Here is a 25,895-nt window from a genome sequence, read left to right as displayed (position 1 = left end):
CCAAGGAAGCTGAGAATATGAAACGCCTTAACCCACAGGTAGTCTGTACATCTGTTCATCTCTAGTCATTTAAAATGTGTTGTCTGCAGCTAAAAAAACGGAAGAGGCAAAAGTCTCCAAAGATAACCAACATGCCTCAATGGAGTCTTGGCTTGCTCCTATCAAACTGGGATCTTTTTCCTCCTTTCTCTGCACTTCTTGTACTCCATACAGGAAAACACAGCATGGCATGCAGCCAGCAGTCTGATCCCAGACATACACAATAGCATTAATATGTCATGTCTGAAAAGAAGGGATTTTGCCAGATGCCAAACAAACCCAACTCTTCAGAAGCTAAGGAGTGGAAGTTTTTCCTGTGTCCGAATTCAGGGACAGCCCTAGCCTCAACACCTAGACCTTATCTGCCAAGCATCTTGATTGTCAGGAACTAAAGAAAATGAATACAACCTGTAGGTATTTCACATATTTGGAGAAGGAAAAGAAAAATACAAGTTTGTTGTATTAAATTTAAGAACATAAATTTAGACCCCTGATTGACAACTGTTAGACAATCTGTTGACTGAGAACTAGATTAGGAAATGGGAATTTTATGATTTGCAGCTTAAGTGAGACAGTGTGATGCATTTCCAACAACACTCATGCTGGTTCTTCATATACAGATGAAAAAAATCTTCTTTGCCAAAAATAGCTGGTTTTAAATAAACTGATTTTAATCTTAGTATGTGTTTGTAGATAAGCATTTTAAAGATCAAAAAAAGTTTGGGGTTTGATCACAGATCCCTGTTATTTCCTGTGATGCCAAAGTAATTGGTTCTCTCAATTAATAGCATGATCATTATGGGAGTGTTTACTATACTTGCACAGTATTTCCATGCCTACTTCCATTAAAAACCAGTCAGAGGGGTGGGGAAGAGGAGGGCAAAAGGCAGAACACAAATTAACATTTTTGCTTGTGTTTCTAATAGGAACACAGAAGAGGGAGCTAAAGGCCTATGAAGGGAAATGTCCTTTGCTACTTCTTTCATAGGTTTGTTTTGTTTTTTTTTTTCTCTCTTGGGAGAATAAACCACAGAATCACAGAATGGTTTGGTGGGAGGGACCTTTAAGACCATCTAATTCCAACCACCCTGCCACAGCAGGGACAATTCCTGCTCAGATCTCCATCAAACCTGGCCTTGAACATTTCCAGGGATAGGGCATCCACAGTTTCTCTGGACAACCTGTTCCAGGGCGTCACTACCCTCACTGTAAAGAATTTCTTCCTAACATCTGATCTAAGTCCCCTCTCTTTCAGCTTAACATTGCTCTCCTTTGTCTAGCAGTGCTGTTGGCCCACAGTCTGGGCCAAATCCTCTCCTCAGTCGCTGCTATCTGTCCTGCGAGAGTCTTATAAAAAACCTTCTGTGATTCCTGGTGCCCCAACATCTCCTTGCACAACATATATGAGATCGGAAAATTCTATATGGGCTTTTTCAAACCCAATCTTCCTCCCTTTGGGTGGCATCAGATGACGATTTCCCATTTAAAACCAAAGTTCTTCTGTAGAAAACAACCTAAGCTTCTGTGCCCAGAAACTTCCGAAGAAAATGGGTACACACAGGAGCAGGCAGGGCCCAGGTACCATGTCAAGCACCCAAGTCCATGCCTGGGCTGCACCTGAGTGTACAAATATGACTTGAAGCATGCTGTAATGTGTGATTATGTGCTACGGATTCTACAGTACAGCACTAATCCATACTGGTGCAAACTGGGTGTACTGGGGAACATAACAGAAGATTTTGTTTCAGTCAAAGATAACATGCTGGAGAAGGTAGGAACTGCTAAGCTTTTTCACTCAAAGATTTCTAAACCAGTGAGGCTTCCTGTGGAATTACCCTGGTGTGATTTTAGCTACAGGCTAGCTGGGCACCTCTCCTGTGCTGGAAGCCTATTGCAGTAGTTTGATAATCCTAGGAGTTCCAACATATCCCAGAGATTTAAAGAAAACCTATCTGTGTCAAAGAGATGATACAGAGTGATAAGGCAAGTATTGGGATGTGAAGTCCTGGAAGATGGGGAGGATTAATGAGTGAACATCAAAAGGTTTTTTTATAGATAGCTGAAGGAGATGACTCTTCTTGTTTCAGAAACAAGTTCTGAAACCTTTCTTCCTTCTTTCAACACTCTTAGCATACTGCACATGTACTACTAAAATGAAGAACTACTGAGGCTAACACAAGTAGTAGCAATTTTTGAAAAGAAAAAAATAAGTGACCTGGATTAGTTTTATGGTCCCACCATCCTTTTCTGAATAGCTACTACAAAACTCAAACCTTGAGGTGGGGGATTCTGAGTGACACTGACATCTCAGCACATGTGTAAGCTCATTGACTCAGCGTAGCAATGGGAAAACAATGGGTGAACACACTAGAACTCATTTAAATTCAGTCTCAGAAAAGAGACCAGGGGACTTGATCTCAGGGTATGAAGATACTCAAGGGTCTGAATTCTTTATGCCTGTGAACTCTAAACCAGCAGGAGATGAAGAGGACACACTACTGCTTCAGCCATACAACAGTAGTTTCTCATGAGCTACTGCAAAATAAAGACCAGTGTAACACAGCTGTGCAGAATAAAACCTGAACATATAGCTCTAATCTGCTGAAGAAATAAAAGCATGTTGCACACAAATGTTGCATACAGCAAATCTGCTGAAACCAGTTCCGCCTCCCCACTACAAGCTGTAATGTGATAAGAAGGCATAATTGTTTTCTTTAAATTAGTTTATGACTTCAGGCTTGATTTTCCTTTCAGTTATATTGTTCTGAAAGGGAACAGCCTCACTGAAGTCCATTAGTTTACATTCATGCAACTCTAGTGAGAGAGAACAACCAGACTTTACAGAGCTGTGCCTGAGAAGCATGAACCTTTTGAAATTTAAACATGAACACACACACATATACATACATATACACACACAAATAGAAGCATTTCACCCACCTATTTCATCCCCTAGAGAGGAGTTCAGTATTGCACCAGCAGACATAACTACTGCACAGCTCCCAAAGCCATGTGTATATAATTTGACCAGTGGAATTTGGGGAACGTGCTTTTCCCATCCAAGAGTGGAGAAGGGAGCCTCCTTGCCATCTATTGTTTTCACATTCACTCTTTCTTTTAGCTCACAGAATAGCTGGTCTCCTGTCAGCTTGGAGTTTCGTTTCCCCTTGAACCGCACCCCATGCTTATTGGTACTCAAATAATCTTTCATCGCCTTCTGCAGTCGAGGGTTTAACATCTTGGAAGAGACATCCCCTTTCCAAAGCTTGTAAAGAAAGGATTTCGACATTGTGGAATACAGCCCATCCCAGTCATCAGATTCATCAAGCATCTGGCCTCTCCTATGCTTTATGCTCCTTCTCCTCATTCTTCTCTGATGGCTCCAGTTGTTCTGTAAAATATTTCCTTTTGGATTATTCATGTCAGCCGAAATGAATTTTTCTATCTCTTGAAGGTGGTTGTGTGACTGAGGCTGACCAGCAGCAAATAAATAATCATCATTCACTTGGTAGAAAGCACTTTTTGATTTTCTTCCCAACTGGGGTGGAAAAAACTCATCTTCATTTCTAAAGGTCTCTTCCAATACAGTCCATTTCTTAGAATTTCCAGTCCCTGATTTAAAAGTACCTAGGAGATCTTCATTAAGCAGTACCTCATTCCCATCAATGGTTTCAGAGAATGATGGGTCATGAATGGCTCCCATGATTACTCTCTGCTTGCCCTGAAGGGGCAGAAGTCTCTTAGTTTCAATGTAAGAAAAAGAACTTGGAACTGGTTCAGCAGTGTTGCTATCTGTAAAATAGATGAATATCACCAAGAATAGCAGGCCCCATGCAAAGATACCAAAAAGCATGAGTTGTTTCCATTGCTTCAAATTAGGTTTCATGGCAATGCCTTTACCAGCTCCTCTGTGCCTTGAAGTATTGGTGAAGGAAAATGAAACCTGTAAGGAACATCAAATGCTATTAAAAATCGTTTGAAAAATAAATACAACTCAGAAATATCTTAACACATATTGATAGATGGTGCAGAATTAATCTCCAGGCAGCAGCACAAAGGTTTCAGTGGCAGAAACAGAACTCCAGAGCCCGCAGACACTGTGGGAGTGACACGCTTTGGCTGTAACCACACTGTGACAGCTGCTAGCTACAAAAGAAGCTGGTGGCCAGTTTCTACAGTAACACTGGATCCTGCCTTCAGGGAGATCATGTGCCTGCCCGCTTCTGCTATACCAAGCATAGCACTAAGAGAGCAAAAGCAAAGCCCATGCCTGGTGCATGCACAGTGAGTGCAACAGAAGCTGTCTTCTCTTTACCACTGAGAGCAAGCCCATCTCCAAAGGGACCAGGCAGGGAGCACAAGCTCTAAGGTGCAGCCCTCTCTGTCCACAGCCTGGAAAGGATGGTGTTCTGTGCATATCAGCAGGGGGTGAGGGTAGAACATCACACAAATGGGTCAGAAGACAGCCTCTTCCTCAGCTGGTATGAGCTGGCACAGCCCCAGTGGCTACAGCATTTCTTGCCTGGTATCAGACCTGAATAAGAACAACTCCTGTTCCTCTGCTGTGGATGCTGCATGCACACTGAAGTGGCATGAAGGACTTGTGCACATCAAGGTGCCAGGGGTTTGGATTTTCCAAAAAGCAGAATGGGTGGCACAACTATCTAAATACATTCCTTTAGGATAAGATAGAGATTTATGTAAAGGGAGTGGGTAGAGAATGTCAGACCTAGTCCTGGAAATATGTGCCCTAGTAATACCTGGGGGATTTGGACGGCTTGTGCATTAGTGGAGGGATGCATGGTCCAAATGAAACAAAGTTTGACTGAGGGGGCTGTGTTCCAAGGAAAATACATACCACATTGCTAGACCATCGAGCACACTATGCCCTTACACGAACTCACTTGCTTAATCAAGTGGTGTGACTATCAGTTACAAGCCTGACTGAGGCAAATCCCCACCATAAGCTTACCATTCACCTCCCTGCACCACAGCCATCATCAGTGTAACTCAGTGTACTAATTAGTGACAGATCACTGAATCCCCTTCTTCTGGAGTTTTCTTTCTAACCCATTTGTTTCGATGGCAACTTAATGGTGGGACTTAAGAGCCACTTGTACCAGCGGCTGTGATCAGCAGAGACAAATGTGAGCAGGAGCAAGCTTGGATTTCATTACCAACCTGCGCCTCAGGAGCCACCATCTCATCACATCACATCCAAACAGCTTACAGGCCTGTGATAACACACTGCCTGCTCACGCTGCCCATCAGGAGGGACCAAAACCACAGTCACCACACGCTATCACCTTTCTGCAAGCTGCTAAAGTACATCAAAGCTGAGTGCAAAGTTTAAACCAAAGCTGTAACTAAGACTGTGTTTTCACATGAAAAAGAACCCAGCAGTAACACCAGTGTAAGACATTCTCTTTCCATCCTTCATTCCTGCACTGTGCCTCTGCTGCTGCCAAGACCCCCATGTGAGGAACTGATACAGCAGGGAAATACATGTTAGAGGGTTTTCTTGGTTTTGGTTGTTTTGGTTTTTTTTTTAAACTGGGTCAGCCCCTTTTCTCACTTCAGTGTGGTCACACATCCAGTTGTTTCAGCACAAATCGCCTGGCACAATGCAGAGGCGAGAACAAACCGCAGGTGGTATCAGCAGAGATACTTCAGGCCGTGTTTCTGCTGACCTCCTGAGAATGTGAGACCGCACTATTACATTTCCAAACACAGTCTATTTTAATGATCTCGTCAAAGCCTAGAACATTAGACAAAGACAGCTGACTTTGGGGCTCAAAGTAGTGTCCAACCAGAGGGAGGATTAATAAAGTTACATTTGGATGACCAAATTTCATTGCAATTTCTAATACACAGAAAAAAAAATAATTGTGACTGTGATAACCCAGTGCTCCACATATGTTTGGCTTGGCTCAGCTCACACAAACTACAAGAAAGAAAGCTATTACTCCAACTGACCCATTTCCTATTTGCACTCTGCTGCTGCAAGATTACTCTCTGCAGTACCTCGACACTCCCACACCTTCCAATTTTAAATCACTGCAGGTGATGTCCTGTGGGAGTTGCCTTACAGTATATGGCTGTTGTACCAGTTAGGTCTGCCCAGAAGTTATTGCAACCTGCCCACTCATCAGTGTTCAGATGGTTCACATTTTAAAATCAGCATTCTTTACCCATCTGAACTGCTTTCATCTCTTTTTATCATTTTCCCTGAATGTGTTTCCCCAGCACTTTCAACATGTGGCTTCCAAACCACTGTGTAAGTTAGTCTTTGCTCAGTCAGATGTTTCTCTGCTGAATATACACTTCTTACAAGATCTGCAATGGAAGCATCTCACAGGATCTTTTTAACAGATAAGCTTGCAGGAAGTCAAAGTCATAAAGGAAGAGGTCACTCATATTTTGCACTGAGTCACGTAGCAAGTCCAGACACAATTTAATCTATAAATCTTACAATTTGATCACTTCCCCCCCACCCTCAGTCAAGTTTTGTTGTATCTTATAACCAGAAGTTGCTAAGAAATAGAAAGGTTTAGCCTTAATTCAGGCATGAGACTATAAATTTCTAATTGTCTGTGATCATATGTGTTTGGCACAGCAGACTGCCACAGTATAAGAAGTCAAGACTCCATATTCAGTCTAAAATCTGAAAAAGCACTGAAATGCATTATTAATAATTTTTTTAATTAAAGCACACAAAAATCTGCCACCCCCACCCCCCTCCACAAATTATGTCATGAAAGCACACTCATCTTGGTCAGCATGCACATATTAGCATGCATATGATTTGCTTCTTTGTGCAGCAAAAAAATACCCACATAAAAAAAAAAAAAAACAGTACCCAACAGTATATTTGTCAACATGACAAGCAAAAGGAGAGGCACCAGTGAGAATAAATCCAAAAACTTTACACATTAACTACTGCTTATCTGCAATTCCTTGTTGCAAGTGGGGCCTCAGAAAGGATACCCAAATCTCCTGAAGACTGGAGCTTTGCAGGCAAACCTCTGTGCTGCTTTCATGTTTTTTGCTCACAAGAAATGCCTTGTCCTCCAGCAGTACAGCTGAGCTGGAAGCAAATTCAAGGTCATTACTGTATTAGTTGCAAGAGGACCTCTGTAACCTCACAGGATCTTGAAGGCTGTGTGTCGAAAGCTGCATGAACTTCAGAGAAATATCAATTTATCTTCTCTCCCTCTACACTAAACATCCAGTTCTCTCCCCCTCAGCCCTTGAAGCTTCTCACACCTCACAGTCTCTGGCTTTGAAAATGTTTGGGAGGAGTGGGCAGCCCTTTCACATGCTCCCCCCACCATCCTCCTGCTGGCAGCAGACCCCTCTGCTGCTCAAGGGGGTATCTTCCTCAGCACTACCTGGGGATGCCCTTAGATTCCTGCCCTGTGCTGCCTTCAGCAGCACATCTCAATTGCAAAGAGAAAAGCATTTGTGTAGGAAACCAGAAATAATGATTGCAACGAATTACACTGGCTAAATAAATAAAAACAGGTGTTTTCATGGGTGCAAATACTGAAGTGCACTGGACACTTCAGCAATAAGCTTCCATCTCTTATCTATGCTCAACATACAGCTTTTAAACTGTTAAAAAGCAACTCTACACAAGTTTTCAAATTATCATTAGCATTTCTTATTGTCTCCAACTTCACCCCCCCGCTGTAATAATCCTTCCTACTTACAGACTGCTGGAGTCCAAGCTGCTGCAGAGGAGGAGCAGAGGAATAAGTCTATCCCTGGGGAAACACTGGAGACTTAACCCAACCCAGCTTCCTCTTCAGCAGAACTGATAAGCCTGTTTTGCCCCAGAGGCTGAAGACCTCATTTTCCTATGTATCTCCCTTCTGATGAGCTCCTTCAATCATTAACTGATTTCAGTTCCGACTACCATACGGAGAATGGCTTTTCTCCTTTCCCAGTCTGGTCGTTCACACAAAAGCCCTGGAAAGCATTAGGGAAGGTACAAACCAGTGAAGTGGGCAGAAAGGGAAGACTTACTTATTTGCTTAACAGAAGTATTAGCAGCAGCTATGAAAAAGAAAGGCAAACCTCAATGGTATCTTTGAGGCATCCCAGGAAATAAAGGCAATTCCCCAGTGGAAATTAAAGGCTGATTTTCCAGAATCAGCACCCACTTGTGGGAAATTTCATCTTGCCACGCTAAGATGCAAGAAACTAAAGAGTTCCCCTCCCTTTATAAAGCCCATTGTTTTGCAACAAGGAGCACTTTTCATTTTTCTAAAGTAAGCCTCCTGACTATTTCTTAAATGAGAAGAGATGGATAAGGGAGATTTTTTTAATTCCTTTGAAACATTCCTTCCTTTCAACACTGTCTATTGTTAAAATTAATTTGTACAGACCCTGGCAGCTCAGAGGTCAGGATGGTTCAAGTTGATGTGCTAAGATGTGCACTGTTATGTTAAACAGGGTTTTTCTTGGCTGCAGCTTTGCAGCGAAGGTCACCACGGGGTTATTTGGGGTAGCAAATGTTAGCTGTGGGCAACCGTTCCCAAAGGGCTGAGAATCAAACCAAAGTTTATTTGATGGAAAGCTTAGGCAGCCTGAACAGATAGCAAATGCTGTTAGTTTGCTACATCTCTTAGTCAGCTAATTCCAGAGTATTAAGAAACCTCTGGCATAGGGCAAGACAGCTGGAGGCTGCATTTCCAGGGTGGGGAATACACTCGTCCTCTCATGTGGAAAGTGCCAAATTGGTTTTAGCGTTATCACATCATTTCTGCGGTGGAAGCCATACAGTAGGCAGCAACAGACAGGCAAGCCTGTGGGGAGTGGTGGCTGCCAAAAGATGTATATTAGCCTGTGGATGGCCTGTGCATTTGTCTTATTGGCTCTGATTAGGCTTCCTAATTAATGAATCTCTTTTGGACAACTTCCTTGTTAGTCCCGATAAATCTGGCTCTTTCGTTCAGAGGGGTCAAGCTGCATTCTGTATTTTTTGTGGCAACCTAAGAAACTGTCTTCTGAAACAAAGAAAAAACACCCAAAGAAGTAGGATTTTTTCCCCCCAATATTGCCTTTTAAACCTATATTAAATTATCTATTTAGAGAAAATTCCTTGGGAGGTATTCAAATAAAGGTATTACTAACCTGAATCACCTACTAAATGTAAGCCAAGTGTCCCAAGTCAGAGCATTTGGAAAGACCAGTCTCAGGTTCTTGCTTCTAAGGATGCAGGCAGGCAGTGTGCCTGTTATTAGGTCCTCAGATAAAACCTAGGATTTCAAGTTTAAGAGGGTGGGAGTGAAGCAACTTTTTTATTTATTTTTACTAATGACCCATTTCTAGGAGCTTAGGCTGTAAGAAAATTGCCAAATATAGTGAAACTCGCAGTAAAACTCACTCAAGCTGGCAACCCGGCAGCTGGAGAAATGCTCAGTGGGGTTTCTGCCAAGGAACACGTCCTAGATTATTATGTAGGAGCATGGAAGCTTAGATGCATCAGTCTCTGGGGCTTAGTGGAGGGTCAAAGTTATCTTCTATGCATCTGATATCTAGTCTCCATGCTCCATCATCAAGTTCAAGCTTCCTGGCATTGAAGCCAGCTATCACTTTACCACAGCCCACAGACTACACACAGGTTGTCCGAGTGTGGGCTGACAGGAGGGAAGTAAAAATAGAAAAGAAAAGCTGTACCAGCCCTGATCCTTCACATGCAGACTTTCCCACCACCAGTGGAAATGTTTAACAGAGCAACAGTGGTCAGGGAGAACCTGGTTTCCCAGTGACTGATTCTACCTTGCAGGTCAACCTCCACCTACCCAACCTGCAGCAGCTTTTCTCAGGAGCCATGAGAGGAGCTCTCATTCTGACATGCCCTGAGATTCACCACTCCAGCCAGGATTTCCTCACAAATTTCAGGTCAGGGGAGACAACTGAACCTGTCTGGCTTTTCCAGACTGAGCACAGTCTTGTTATTCTAACTGAGGGTTTCTATAGAAATGTAGTACACACCACTTCATGTGAGATTCAGTACAACTTTAGTGTAAATCACTTCCAGGCTCTTTAATCTAAACTACAAAGGGGCAGAAGTGTCACACAGTCGTGCGAAGACAAGCAGTTTTCACAACATAACTCAAATCACGCCCCACAGCCTCTCAAGGAGTGCCTCACCGAGCCATGTACTACCTGTACTCAGCCTTATCTACTTCTGACGCCTTTTTCTGCCCTTTGTTCTTGCCACACCTTTGCTGTGTCCTGGCCCTGTTCACAGCAAGATGCAAAGGTCCAAGGCTGCTTAAGCTGCTGCAAATGCCAGCAGAGCTTGGTTCCACCACAGGACACAGGTGCAGAAACCACCACTTCGGCCACAGTCCCTGGCATGCCCTCACACACAGTAAAGAAGCAGATGAAGTATTTTTACTGCCCTTGCAGATCTACCAGCTGGGTGTTTTGGATGGGTTTTGGTTATATTTCAGCTGCTACAGCACTGTCTCCTGATTCAGACAGCAAAAAATCCACTCATACTTACACCAATATAATATCACTGCAAATATCCAAAGACAGTGCAAGTCACTTTTCCAAAGTGAAATTCAGTATGCCACTGCACAGTCATGGGGGGATCTAGGTTTCCACAAACAATATCCCAGCAGGTTCCACTCTTCCACCTCAGTAGTTCCTCTGCACATCAAACCACAGAGCTCCATGTGGTTTTTCTGTGCTACCTCTGTGCAGCTCTCCTCCCTCTCACAAAATGCAGGTTGCAGAGGAACTGCAGTTATTCCCAGGGCATCTGACCACCATGAAGGTCCTAGGAAGCTCAATGCTGTGCGGACTGAAACATCAAGCTGGCTGGAGATAAAAGCCAGGTGTGGAAACAAGGTGACCAGACTGATGGCCATCACTTACTTGTGCATCCTCCACTCACACATAACCACTTTATTAAGGTATTTAGTTTTATTGATGCAGTGAGGTCAATCAGGAGGAAGTGAGTTGTACACCAGCACGGGGAGGAAGAAGCAGGGACTGGGGGCAGCTGTGGCACTGAGCCAGGAAAGAAGGAAGCCTGGCTGCAGGGCAGCAGAGAGGGCAGGAAGGCAGAGAGACTGAAAATAAACTACTCCCATAGTGCTAGTGGAGGAGCAAAACAACACCTGCCAGAGAGGCAGCGACACCTCAGCACCACAGGGATGAGAACTGGAAGTGAAAACTTCCTCCCACCAGAATGATCACATCCTTCCCTTTGGGGAAGCAGCATGAGAACCTTGCTACTGCTGAGGGAAGGCTCTGGGCTTCAGCATCCTACCCTATTCCTCCCAGGATGGGAAAGAGGCAGATGGGAAGCCTGGGTGAGTGGCAGAACCCGTGCTGTGTCTTTCCCCATTATTCTGGACAGCCACTCCCAGGTCACTGTGCTGCTTCCTGCCACCCCTGTGACTGGGAAAGGGGACCCTGGAGCACTGACCCTGGTCCTTGCAGGTGGAGCACAAGCCTTGCACCAGGGCACTTTCAGACTGAGTTTTGCAATGGATCAGCACCCAAAAGAGTTGCACATATTTCCCCTGTGAAGGTTACCTCACACCCCATGCAGGGATGCTCCAACATACAGGCACAGATGGTGCCCAAGGACGCACAACACAAGCCCATCTTTGGCACAGCCTGCCTTTCTGTGGGACTTATTCCCCACCCACAGAATAAGGTTTTAATCCCAATCCCCCCTGCAAAAGCAGAGTTCAGGAGCAGCCTGTGCTTATGTTGTGGTTTCATGTGTAACTGAAGAGGATGGCAGGAACCTCTTAATGCACCAAAACAAGACAGAGAGGCACAGAGAAATGGATAATACTACTCAGTGTCTAATAAAACAGAAGAAAAAAACCCCAGCCAACATACATAACTGTATTGGGTTCCCCTCCCTCTTTTTAAGGGACAGCTTTTGATACCGTACTTGCAAAAACACATAATTCAAAAAAGGAAGGAAGTGCTTTGAGGGCTTTTATTTAAAGCTTGACAGGATAAACGAATCACAGTCTCATTAAATCACACAAATCTCAGGCTGCACACAAGCCTAAACCACAAGAAATAGGACGTTACAAATCCTCATGCAGTTCTACACTTCCAGCACAACAGCTCATTTTACTTTTGCTCTTGGCAAGGTTAGAATAAAAGGCTTCTTTTCTTTTCTTTGCTGCTCCATAAATGTTTTTAGATGCTATATTACTTGAACTTAACACAGCAGTAATTACCCTGAAAAAGTGCAATCTGAATTGCTTCCCTAAAGAAGGAAACATTTATACTAACACACACATGAACAGAGAGTACAGTTACAAAAGACCTGTTTCAATCCCATCACAAAAACTTGACCAAATTCACTAACTCTTTCAGGCAGAAGTGATTGGAGAATTTTGATTTTCCACCCTAAAACAACATTTCTGAGATATACTGATTATCCACATCTCTGTGTAGCAGAGAATTTTCCATCTGCCAAGTATGTTCTTACTGTATGTTTCTAACACTGTAGGCACTGTTTCGCTTTCCTTTTAATTACTAACTTCTTTATTGGACTGTAGTTTGTCTTTTTACATTTGTTCCAGAAAGCAAGCAACTCAGCCCTTGTTCAAAAACTCTAATATGGAACAGTGTTAAACAAATTGTTCCCCATTTCTCAGTTCTATCTCAGTGCCAGTTCCTATTTGTTTATGTTAGCAAAATAATTGTAGTAGGATATTTAGAAAATTATCACTGTTAACATCTCATTTCTGTATATCCATATATATACATACAAACAACATGCCTTCTATGTGCTTATTTGCCTTAGTCTAAAAGCTTGAGTGAAAAATTTCACCCTGGAAGAAGGCTTGCCAAACTGAAGGATGAAGTCAGTTCAGGCCTTTGTTACATTACAATCTAAAAATGAAATTTCCTGGACTGAAACTATTTTCCTCTCTTTTTTGTATATTTTAATACTTAACATGATTATGCTGATAATAAGCCAACCTGCACTAGCTGGGGTATTTTGGTTGGCTTCCTAAAACAAAATGAAGTGGTATTAGTATTTCCCCCCCCACACCTCTTTCTTTCCCTCTCCATTCTGGCACTGTTTTATGCATGGCTGTGGGCAAAATTAGTTTAAACTATGACTAGCTCAACAGAAATCTCTTCTGTGGGGGATACAGCTGTTTCCAACCTGACATGAACCACTGGAATCTGAATCCTATCTGTCAGGAAATTTTACAGAGAAACAGGACCTCTAACAATTACCAGCCTGAAACTAGCTAGAGCAATAGTGACAAACCGAGGTTGCTGGCTGGGTGCTTCATCCCCTTTGCCAATCACTGATGCCCATGTGCAGCACACAAGATGTCTTTTCCCCCAGCACTTGTCATTCACTCCCTACAAATACAACTGACTTTTACAAGATGGTAGGTAGCACAAAAAGGATTAGGTTCCCTGAAAGCTCTGACACCATTAAAACAATGAGACACAGTGGTGAGTGAGAAGCAAGACAGTGGCTAGGTCCCAAGATTATTTACATTAGTTGTTTTCGTTATAAAAGTTAGAAGGATGGGATATGATTGAGAACATCCTCACTGGCTAGAACTGTGGAAATACCATTTGGTGGTAATTTTCACCATCCTAAGAGAGAAGAAAACCTAAAACCTTGTATTTGGAGACCTACAGGCTACTACAGACAAATCTATGAATAGGTAAATACTTTACTTTCCAAGAACTTTGGTAGAGCTTTTTTGGTGCCTTTATCTTTAGAGTAAAGTCTCAAGTTAAATACTGACTTTAAAACCTGAAGCTAACCAGTATATATTCCCTTGCTTCAATTGTTCAACAGGTGGCACAATCAAAATTTTCATTTAAATATTTCTTAGTATTTCAAATGCTGGCTATGCATTTCTAGGTTTTCAGCCAACAGGAAGGCCTTCGCTAAAAATCCCTCCTTCTAACACTGCTTAAGCAGCCAAGACATGCAAACTCTTGCCACCTTTTGCACACTCTGTTTAAAAGATGTAGGTGCAGCTGTTGAGAAGGTGCTGATGAAGCACATCCTCTTGCCCAGCACAGAGGGCAGCCATCCTCTCATCAAGATGTCAGAAATATCTAAAACTCTCCCCCTCCCCTCTCCCTGCACACTGACAAGTCAGCATCTCTGGGAACAGCCACCCTCACGCGTGCGGTGAGGAGCACGCAGGGTGTGCCCACCCTGCCCCAGCCAGGGAGCCTCTTCTGGGACAGTGTTTGCTTCTCTTTTGGCTTGTGCCCTGCCCAGGAAACAGGAGTTTTCCCACACCGTGGTACCATTTGCCATTTAGAAAACCTGGCAACGCTCAAACCAACCACTGGGAGAATTAGGAAAAACGTTTGCAGTGGTGGAGATGAAACTTTTAAGCAATTTTGACCCTTGCTTTGGATAATACAACCCCAACCCTTGCCTGAAGCTTTTAAGTGCTAAATGCATGAGATAAGTAATAAAGTAAAGCCAATTCACTGCCCTAAATCAATCAGAGGAAGGTTTTCTCTACCAAAATGAAAAGAGACTTCTGAAAAATAATTCCTTGTTTTAACATAGCTTGATTCCTCAGCAACACCCAATCCTGTCCAACATATTCTGCTAATGGGGTTTAATCGTCCTTCAATCCCTTTCAGACAGTAAGAAAATGGGGGAAAAACATTAGTCTGATCTAAAACCTAATGCTTAATGTTTCTAAAACTTTCAGTATTTTTGCTTTTATTTCCTGATTTACATCTATACTTCTAGTCAGCATATTAGTAGAGATGTTTAATTAACAGTTAAAACTATATAGCAAATATAGACTATATGACACAGGACGACTACAAGCAAAGCAAAATTTTCCTACTTTCATCACACTGTGTTGTCGTCACGTTTTTAAATGTTAGAGAAAAATGCATTGACGTTCATACTAAAGACAAACATAAAAATGCAAATAGATGTATTAGTAGCAATCATAAATGATGTCAAGCAGTGACAAGACTCTTGTTCTGGTGTTCAGCTGTGTTCAATCTGCTCCAAACTCTCAAAATTTTCAGTATCTATGCAAAACCAGTCTGTTGTGCATACTCTGCTCTAGGAAAAGAATAAAATTCTTACAAATCAGTATTTGGACGTGCAGTAGTACAGCAAGGTGCTGGTAATCAGGCAGGACACCTGCCAGTAGTAGTAACCCTATCAATCACCAAGCCTGGTTTGGTGAATTTATTAAACCAAATTTACCATTCCAATAAAGCAGAAAGAAATCTATATGGGATCAGCAATGTTGTAATGTATTTTAATGCATTGTATAATTTCATAGTGCTTCCAGTAACTGTAGTAACTTTTATTATATAAACCCTCCAAATGTGAAACTTGATACTAGGTCTAACATACCCTGGAGGGTCATGAGAGACACCAGGTTATTCCCAGGGGGGAATGGCAGAACTCTGTGTGTTCCCATTACCCCACCAGTGCATTGATGCAAAGCTGCAGGAGAATTCTGTAGCACCTCACAATTCTGAAGGGACTTTCAGGTAGAGGTATACAATGATTTTAAGATTAATTTAGGAGTAGCTGGTCTATTTACGAACTACATTTATTCAAACATTTCTTGTACCTCAAATTCTTCTTTTCTACTTAAGGAGCCCAAAGCTGTGAACAGCAACAGCCACATAATCTGGGGTTTTTGACTTCAGCGTAAAAAAATGAGTTCCACTAAGCTTTTCTTAAACAAGAAGGTGGGCAATACTTTATGACCTAAAAGAACCAAGAGAAATATTGTTTGAAGTTAGATGGGAAGTGAGGAGTGAGTACTTACACCCACAGATCTGAGGTTCATCTCTGGACCCAGAACCCCACCACCAACATTTGCACATAAGCAAGGTCTCAGAATCTGGATACTCTCAAAATTTTGTCTAAATATGCTGTGCTATTACAGATTTTCTTCTATTTTAACTACTTTTTCAGATTCCCCAACCCCTTCAGATTGCTCCAAAAGCAGCAGAAACTATTAACAGTGAATTAATTTATGATGAAATGGACTTATCATACTAACTAGAGATAATTTTTTTTAAACTTTAATTGTTCAGATTTGATACAGCTCTTTAAGAATCCTATCCAATGTGCTTTCACAAATCTCAATGGATAATATTTATCTGACTTATTTACTAATTACTTCCAAATTACAAGTGTCCCTCAGGTCTGAATCATTTCTGATGAAAGAATGAGCAGACTTTTATACCATGAGGAAAGAGAAATTAAAAGAGAAGAATTTGTACGGTTCAGTTTAGGCTAATGGCAAGTTTGATTTCTTTAAAGTGTTTTCTAACTTTATCACCACATGCAGTTAACAATTTGTATTTGCTAAGTCTTCTATGCACTTGCCTTGCCTAGATCTCCTAGGGTTTTATTTAGTAAAAGGAGATAAACATTAAAAGCTATGGCAAAAGCAGTATTCCAGACTGCAGATACTGTAAATGTCACAGTCTCCATAAACAAACTGAGCGTGGACAAGCACATGAGGAATAACCACGTATTTTCAAGGCACTTAAACAGAACATGCCCAAGGGCACAGAGTAGAGGAGCCCATGTTCCATCAGTGGATAACATATACAGTCTCCTTTCCAGGAGCTGAAGAATCCAAGTTTATGTGAATTCTAATGCATCACTTTTCTGCCAAGCACACTTGTACAAAACAGGCACACTTCAGTTTAAGATCAATTCACTTGGCTTGGCCATCAGAGAATCAGGGAAAAAAAATAGACTTTTAGTATATGACATTAGCTCTCTAAAAGCATTGTCTTTCTTTCAAAAATAATACTGTTAATATAATAAATACTTTATGTACTCTATGTACTTTCTCTACTGCTACTAGTTCTCCAGCATTTCAGCCAGTGACTGATAACTCCAGATTGCAGTAGTGTGTCTCCTCTGGCATCGCCGTATCACTATAATCACCTTGATTTCCAAAATTCAGAAGTAGTACCTCTATTCTGAACTCCAAGACCTATAAACCAGTCACATTGCTAGAAGTCTTGACCCAATATTTCTTTCTCTTGATGACACTTTTATTTAGCATGCCTGTTTCCAAGTCACTTGACATTTCCCTACATACTTTGCATACATGGGACTTGCAACTGTCTTCTTTTGTAACCTCAGTTCAGACTGGCAGAAAATAAATTAGGGGAACATTTTGCTTTAAAAGATATTACATTTCAAAGAACATTTTGTTTAGGAACTCTAAATGAAAAAAATATGAAAAGTATTCTTTAGAAAATAAGTAAGAAAATTCAGAAACAGGGTTAAAGCAACTCAGTCAAAAAGCAAAACTGCTGTGGGAAGATGCCTTTACTTTCTTGAGCTAGATCAGATGTCTATCTTAGCTGTGCTGAATTTCTCAGCAGTCGAGGCTATGAATTACTATTGGCTGCTTGACTGATTAACCGTGGTGCTGGTATGCCTGAGACCTTCCAAACACAGCAGGGTTATTGCAGCAGTAGACAATACTATAATATTGCAGTATTACAGGCTTTGCAGTTTTCTGTTCCTTCTCTCAGCTTGTGCAACGGGTTTATGACACTCCTTGGAAACTTTCATCTGGGAGCACGGGATGGAGCAGCACCAGTAGCAACTCAAAGCTTTGTAGCTCTGCAGCCTGAAGAGTGCAGATATACTATTTCTAGAAATACCAAGAAGATAAAAATTCTTTGAGGTGACCTCCTCCTTCGAGGTCCTGCTTACCGAAGAAATCATGCAGAGAGTCAGTATGCAGGCACTCCAATGCCATGCAGTGATATATATCCGAGATAACTTAGGAACCAAAAGATGCATCCTCATATCTACATTTTTGCTTTGTATTTCCCCTTTGATGACTCTGGTTTTGGTGCTATAATCACCGGAAGAATTCTCAGGGCACCTTCAACTGCAACTAGTTATTGTTTTACAAAAATAAAGAGCCTAATGTCACACAGGACAGAAGAAAAGTTCCACGTATACAGTGTGCTCTACCTAGTGCTAGAGTCCCTATTTATCTCATTATGACCTTGCAAGAGCAATATATATTTCAGAGACTGCAAGACATATTTTCATTCCATGTTCCAGGAGTTTTCCATAGAGTTTCTCTCATGCTTGAAGCTTTTGCAGACTATAGTGGTATGACTGGTTTAAGTAGCTGTGATCACATTACCTGCACCCTTCTCAGTGGCTGCCTATATAGAGGCACATTGATTTTTAGCTGACTCTGTTGGTCTTTTCAGTGCTCCTAATAATAAAAGGCTTGAGCAAATAGAAAACCTACTGATCGCTATTTTATGCAGATAGCCTTTTACAGGAATTAACCCAAAGTAAACTAATGTAGCAATTGTATTTTTGGTGCAGGGTGTGCTAGGCAAGAAGCAGGAATGCCCCTCTGCTACATCTGCTAGCCAGTAGATGGCAAACAGGACAAAGACTGGCCTTGCACAGACACATAGAGCACCTCCTGGCTCCACCGACTGCAGAGTTGGGCAGGTGCTGAGTGACCCTGCCTAAAAGGCAGCCCCAGCAAGCAGAGATGCACAGCGCCCTGTCTCGTCAGGAGCAGCACCTCCTGACTTCTGCGAAGTCTCTCCTGGAGCTTTATAACTTAAGCCCCAGAAAGAAAAATACAGACAAGCAGTGACTTCAAACACTCTCAGCCCCTGCCTCAGGGTGAGGGCTCGTTCCAGCCTGACATCAGTTCCAGCCCTGCTCGCTCTGTCTTTTCAGTGGCTCAATCAAACTAATTCAGTGTCTTGAAATACAGTATATTTAGAGACCTTTGCTCATTTGGCTCCATGCAGCAATAGCAAGTATCTGCAATAGCATACTGTGGTCTTCTCATCACTCAGAAAATAACAGTCAGAGCAAAGGGCTGGTGCACAACCAGGTCCCACCCCGGTAGAGAAGTCACTGCTAAGGTGCCTCTAACTTGAAAAATAAAAGGCACTCCCAGGCCTACAAACATTTTCCCTATTTTCTAACACCTGTCTGAAATCTTGCCATTTTGAAAGCTAGACATTTCAGCCTACAGATTTTTAGACACAAGGAAGAGCAGCCCAAAAGCACACATGGAGAATACTGATCCCCATCTTAGGCCACTGCCACCCTCACAGCTTTCCACAGTGGGAGCTGCCACTAGGGAAACCCTAAATGCCAAGCTGGCCATCAATCAGAAACATTTTTTGCCTCGAGATCAGAGTATAACTAGGCCAACAGAGATACTCTCTTTGACTGAGCAGAGGGAAAAGCTGTACTAAATAGTGATCTCTCAAACCAGACACTCCAAGAAGCTCTCAGTATGGTGGCAGTAGGACTCCAAGTGCAAATCTTTCTCCAGCAGTAACAGGGCTAATGCTTCTGCCTTACCACATGTCCCTATAGCCAGCCATGCACACTTTGGCTCCAATCTACACTGTTCTGAATTTACCCTTGGAAAAAAAATCCAAAAGAAACAAAAAATACCCCCTGAAATAAATAGCAAAAATAGAATCAGTCTGAACAAGCAGTGAACAATGACAATGGAATGAATATTAAATATGCACAAATATTTCTAATGAAGAGATTAGCTTTCTATAACAAACTCTGGTTTTAACCTTCATAACTTCAACAAAGTAAAACCAGTCACATGAAATTTCAGTCGTGGTCTCATGCCAAGGAAAGCTCCTCTGGAAAGTTTGAGGTAGATCAGCCAAGGCATCTTGAAGATATGAGAGTTCCTGAAAAGTGAGGTGTTCTCCATTTCTTGGACTGTTCCCTAATTTTTTTTGGCCCACCATAACTTAAAAATGGTTGGCTTACACATTCCAAATTTGCTTGGCTACCACTGGTGCCTTTGACTAGTTGCAGGCTATTTTATTCCTGAATGTGGGTTTGTGCAAACTCTGAGCGCTGCAGTTGTTAACACAATATGTTGGCTTGTGCATGCCGCAGGCAAGCCAGCCTGGCCCACTGCAGGCTCCTCCACCACCTCATCAGATGTGCTCAGGAGGCAGCCCGGAAGCCCAGGACCCTTCCCTCATGTCCAGTTGGGTGTAAGAACTTGGCTGGACTTTACAGATTCCATGGGGAGGCATTCTGTCATGCTGGAGAGGAATGGTCCTGGGGTGCTCCCCGGCTTTGCCAGTACCAAAGTGTCTCTCTTGGAAAGGTGAGCAAACACCAGACACAGATGGTTTCCTTCCCTTAGTTTTGTCCTCTTCGTACTCCTTCAACCCATACTTAACCTTACTCTCTGATGAACCCAAAAAAATTTCTCAGTGAACATCCACATAATTCCCAACCCTTTCCTCCACGGATTAATGATCCAATCTATTTTCCATTTCCATGCTGATTACAGAAGCTGTGCTGGGGTCTGGGTGCTTCTTCTGCAGCAGATTCCCCCTCTCTGCTCCACTCTCTTGGTCTCCAAGGCCCTCCTCTAGACTAGGAGCCTTGTACACATGGACACAACATAGGACATTAGACTTCTGGATGGGAACACCCAAGGGTAAGATTTCAGCCCTCAAGAAGCAAATTTACTCCCCTGAGCAAACTTTTAATTTGCCTGATGAACCCTGGAGAGACTGTGGGTAAGGAATTCACTCCTGATGGGGACTGTTCTGTTCACAATCTTGATTCTGATGACAGATACTATGGCAACCACATGTATCACTTGACACAGCTTTCAGCATGGTCAACTACTTTAAACAATTCTCCTTAGTCTTTGCTATTTCCTTTGACAATGACTATCACCTGCTACCTTGCCAGAAAAACAAGCAGTGCACAGCTGACTAGTGGTGGGAAACATTAGGCTATTAAAACACTTCCCGGTGAAGTATGTTTCTACATGGAAACAGTGTTACAAAGAGACCTATTCTTTTTGAGATGCACACATGCATGACTCCCATTCACACGAGCTACGCGAGTGAATCCAAAGTAAAATGGGCTCGAAAGTGTCTACATTTACCAAACATTGATCCCACACAGAAAGCGCCTTTTAAGAATGACATATCCTTTGACCTTCTGCATCTTACTTTTGCTCTTCAAAAACAAAAGACTTTGCAACGACCACGACCCCTACATTAAAAACAAAAAACAGTACTATAACCACCAAAAACACCCATAAAATAAGAATTATCTACCTAATAGACAGTAAAAATGGAAGTTTTTTCCACATTTCTTAACCAATTGGAGATTTTACAGAGCTCTTTTATTAGTACCAACTTCAAATATCTCTTCTTTCACCTTTAAAATGCAGATTATCTAACTCAGAGGTGTGCGCTTCTCAGCGGAGACCACACAATGCTCAATCAAGTTTTACAAAACACACAGGCCTGTGCTGGGCCGGCACAAACCTGCAGAGCACCAAGGAAAAGCTACAGGAGGAGAACTTCTCACAGTCTCTCCCAGAGCTCCAGCTCCACTGCCCTTTGGAAAGGGTGCTTCCCAGCTCCAGCCCGCCTGCCGCCCTGTGAGCTAATGAAAAGAGCATGAGGAGGATCTGCAGGCGCTTTCCTCCCCCTCTCAATCCACAAAGGGTGAGTCACAGTCTGACCCTAACTTAACACTCAGGCTGTAAACTTACTTAACACTTGCAGAAGAATTTATTTTTTTCAAACATACTGATGGCAGCATATGGCCCATCGACAGGTTTATTATTATAAGACACTTTTTCCACCAGGTTATAGTCTTTTTTATAAACATATGTTTCAGCACATAATAAAACCCCTAAGAACTGTTTCTGAAATGTGCAGGCACAGAAACTACTTTTCAAGGTTTGTCAAGACAATGAAAGAAACAATGTTTAAAGAGACTTCCATTTTTCTGAAGGTCTTTCTTTAAATGTCTTTTAGATCCAAGGGTGCTTGAGAGTTTCACATTGAAAAAAAAAAAAAAAGAAAGAAAGAAAAATAAAAATGAGTTCTCTTTGGTAATGCCACATTTTACTCTATTTTGTGAAAGCTATCGTTTTTATACTTAGTAAAACTTCTCCTTCCACTAAATAGACCTTTTAACTATGCTTTATATCAGAACATGTGGTTTATAGGTGAATAATAAGATTCTGAAAACTAGGTGGCATATCATAAAGAAAATGTCAACACCACACTGCTAAAGTCACACAAAATCATTGATGCAAATCCATCCTTGATACTCTTGATACTCTGTGCCCTTCAGCTGTGCTAATAAAGATCTGAGCGTGGAGTCAAGGTGGTTTGATCACAAACTTCCATGCATCTGCAAGACTGGATCCAAGTTAAATGCCTAAAAACAAGTCACAGCTTGATTTTCCTATAGGACACTTGTGCTCTTAAGAAAGAAGGCTTCTTGTCTATGCAGCTGTAATGCAATTTCTGTGCTAGCACCACAATCTTTAGGAGGGAAAAAAAGGCCACATAGTGTACACTGCTTTACTCAATCCTACACTCCTCTTACTCTTAATGCTTTCTCCCTAACATCTCACAATAAATCGAGCAGGCTTGATTTTAAAAGCAGCTTCCTCAATACATCAAAATATGACCCAACTCAGGTATGTTTGCTAGCAGCTTTGTTTCCTACCACCCAAGTTCAGTCTCCTGTTAAGAGGAGCCTGCAGCTAGAACACAAACTAGGATTCACTGGGGTCTAGACCCTGAGCCCACTCAAAGGCAATACAAAACCTTTCACTAGTTTTATGGGACTGGATATTTAGACCTACGGTTCACTGAAAACACCAGAGGCCTTACAGAATGTATGATACCATATATTAAATACTACTTAGCACTAAAAAGGAATTTTGCAATTGCTTTGAATGTTTCATTGGTATTTAGGGTATTTTGGGAAAGAAAGAGCACTTCTTTTCTATGTGTGTTTGTCCCCTTCCCCCAATGATACTCCCCACAAAAAGCAGATATTTTAAGACACTGAAAAAAAAAATTTGCATGCAAGCGATTTGAAGCTTAAAGAATAAAAATCTCTAATTCTATCATAGGCATACTGTTATAATTGTCATGCATGAGCTTGCATTCAAAGAAAACTCATTTGTTAAAATTAATCACTGACTTCTCAGCCAATTTGTCAGCTAACTACTACCAGGTCTGGACATGATTAGCTAGCTTCACTGGGAGATACAGGGTGCCCTCTATAATACTTCCACAGAGTGAAATCCTAAACCCAGTAAAGCCTTTGAACATTTTGCAAACAACTTATTCACATGGAGCCAGGACCTCATGGATGCTGCTGTAGGCTCCACTTTTTTACTGCTTTCACAGCTTAAGCCTTTCTAGGAGAGAAAGGCCAACAGCTTCGACAATAAACACACTTTCTCCACCAGCAGACAGAGCAATCCTGGGTTCCTGGGCAGTGTTTGGAAACACTTAACTGGGGGGATCGGTTTGAGGCTAAGGTGAGGCACGATGTATGAGGCTTCTGACAAGGGGGCTGCCTCTGCTCATCTAATTGCGGTTGCTGCTCCTATGATGTGGAAACCTGTCTTATTAGAAACCACATTTCACAGGTGACCGAACAGCCATCAGATGGTAACAGCTTTCATTTGTTACTGACCTGCCTTCCCTCACGCAGCGAAAGGGTGAAATGGCCCGATATTCCATTGTCAGTCCAGAGCTAAATACCTCCTGCTTTGTACAGTGAATTATAAAATATCTGCTTTTTTCAGATTGTGTTGAAACAGCACTCTTAACTAACATTTTCTCATCTAGGCATCAGCCTCATAAGAGAATGGCAAATTCTTACTAGTCAATTATGCAAAGTTTGAGGGCATTTTGGACTACGATTGTAGAGTACATCACCACATTTTTATACACAGAAGGTATTTACCGAGAACATCCTGGGCAGATGTGGCTTGGAATTTCACAGAGACAGGATCAGAGACCCTGATATGACAGTGACTAGACTAAAAGCAGTCCTTCCAGTGATGGACAGAAAGACAACTCCACTACCAAAATTACATACAGAACTTAGCACAGTTACTTTAAACTGAGGATGCTATAAAGATACCTCATCAAATTTTACACCCTCCAGACCTCTTGCTCTATCAATGACACATGGGATTCAGAAAGTAACAGAACAAATCTCCCCATCTTGCTAAGCCCTCTGTATCTGGTTGGCCACATATCTTCCAGCCAGACAAATACACATCACATGTGAAGAAGAAACTTTCCAAAGTTAACAGCAATTTGGCTATTACAAAGATTTTGTGATCATACCTCATAGCACTCACAGTCATTTCACAGCCCCAGCTACGTAACACCCTGCTCTGGGATAGCATTGGTACAATTTAATAAAATAAACAGGGACTGCACAGAACCCACAGTGAATCCTGCTCTGATGACAACCGCAGAGCCATGCAATGAATAACATTTACTTTTCATTTACATTTAGATTTCTTATGCACACCTTCCAGAATGCACAGTGTGCTGAGACACACATAACCACCTCTACAGCTGCATCTCCAATGAAATGTAACAGCAATCCAGGCTGCTCTCAGCTAAGCTCAGTTCCTCCTCCCCAGCTCCTCCAAGCCTCTGGCCATCTTCAGCAGCACAGAAGAACTGGCTTCTCCAAAGTGACTGGTGTCAAAAAGGGCTTTCAAGGTCTGCACACCAAAAAGGTCTGCCAGAGCATCCGTCCAGTGTGAGCTTCCAAGGTCAAGGACCCTCATCAAGAACACTGGGAACAAGTCCCTGATATTTAACTCTTCAAGAATTTATCCTTCTGGAAGGAGATAATCTCTGAGAGAGGCATACAGTGAACAGAATGATTTTGGCATACTTTGCCCTTGAGGCCAGCTATTGAAGCACTGATTCCAGTCTATGTAAAATTTTCCGAAGATAAGAAGAACATTTTTCCAAGATAAAAAAAAATCTCAATTTCTTTACAAGATTATTTTTTAGAAGTGTTACAGATCAAGAAAATCAGTTTTCTATGGCTGCACCTTAGAAAAAACTGGATCTAAAATACCAAACATTCACAAACCCAGTAATAAATATCAGGGGGTTTTACAGGTATAATATGGTAGCTGTACTCAGCTTTTCACATGATCTTGCATCCTAAATATGTCCCCATGAGTTCTGGAAGATGGCATTATTGTGAAATTAATATACGTAATTAAGCACATGAAGAAGGGCTTTCTGAATCTGAACCTATTATTGTAAATCCTTTGTAGTGCTGATTTCATTCCACGCCACTCCTTTGACACTTTTAACATAATTTTCCATGTCACTGGAAGAAATACTCTTAATTTCAGTAACCATTTAAAAACTTCCAGAAAAAAATTATTACAACTTTCCCATTTGTGTCATGGATTGATTGATACCTAAATATGCATTAGATTACTTCAAGGAAGCTCAAAACACATTAACATATGAATAGCATGCAGAAAAATTGCTCTGAATTACTACCAGAAAAATCAAAACACAACTGCTTTTAGTTATGCAAATGAAAATGTAGTGTCAGGACTGCAGAGAGCCTAAGAAGTGCAAAGTTCAGGGAAAAGCCATGTATGCAGCTGCTCCAAAAATAACCATAGTCAGATAAAAGTCTGAAAGCAATTATTTGGGGTGAATATTGTACACAGACCACTCCACTAAGCTTCTATAATTAAACAAGGCAAAAGTTCAGATGGCGCCTAATAAGCCATTTACTACATTAATTATATTCAAGTGTGGCAGTGTAATGCTTGGTAATAACTAACAACAGGGGAAATAATTTAAAGAAACAATCTGATGTTGTAAATTTCTCTTTCATTCATCAGTACCAACGTTGCCAGCCAGCCTTTCTAACACACTTGAAACACATCAAAGGGATACTGCTCAGTGTCAGGAAGAGCTATTTAAGGCTTGTAAACCTTTAGGCTGAGGAAGCCAACAGCCTTACTCAA

The 25,895-nt window shown here is 41.8% G+C and overlaps 1 protein-coding gene across 6 annotated transcripts in view; it reads right to left on the bottom strand.

The window, feature by feature from the left end:
* Positions 1–25,895, bottom strand: part of ST6GAL2 (ST6 beta-galactoside alpha-2,6-sialyltransferase 2) — a 170,175-nt gene that overhangs the window by 20,590 nt on the left and 123,690 nt on the right. For 5 of the 6 annotated variants that reach the window (XM_064407966.1, XM_064407969.1, XM_064407970.1 and 2 more), the window contains one exon: positions 2,980–3,982. In XM_064407966.1, the coding sequence (XP_064264036.1) occupies positions 2,980–3,925 (946 nt within the window). In that variant the 5' untranslated portion in view covers positions 3,926–3,982. Of the gene's footprint in view, positions 1–2,979; positions 3,983–7,751; positions 9,278–25,895 lie in introns of those variants that run through there. The other variant, XM_064407967.1, reaches the window with a different exon arrangement.

The sequence above is a fragment of the Passer domesticus genome, chromosome 2 (assembly GCF_036417665.1).
Source record: "Passer domesticus isolate bPasDom1 chromosome 2, bPasDom1.hap1, whole genome shotgun sequence".
Lineage (NCBI taxonomy): Eukaryota > Metazoa > Chordata > Aves > Passeriformes > Passeridae > Passer > Passer domesticus.
Note: the sequence above shows the minus strand (reverse complement) of the source record. Positions and strands in the feature narration are given on the sequence as shown.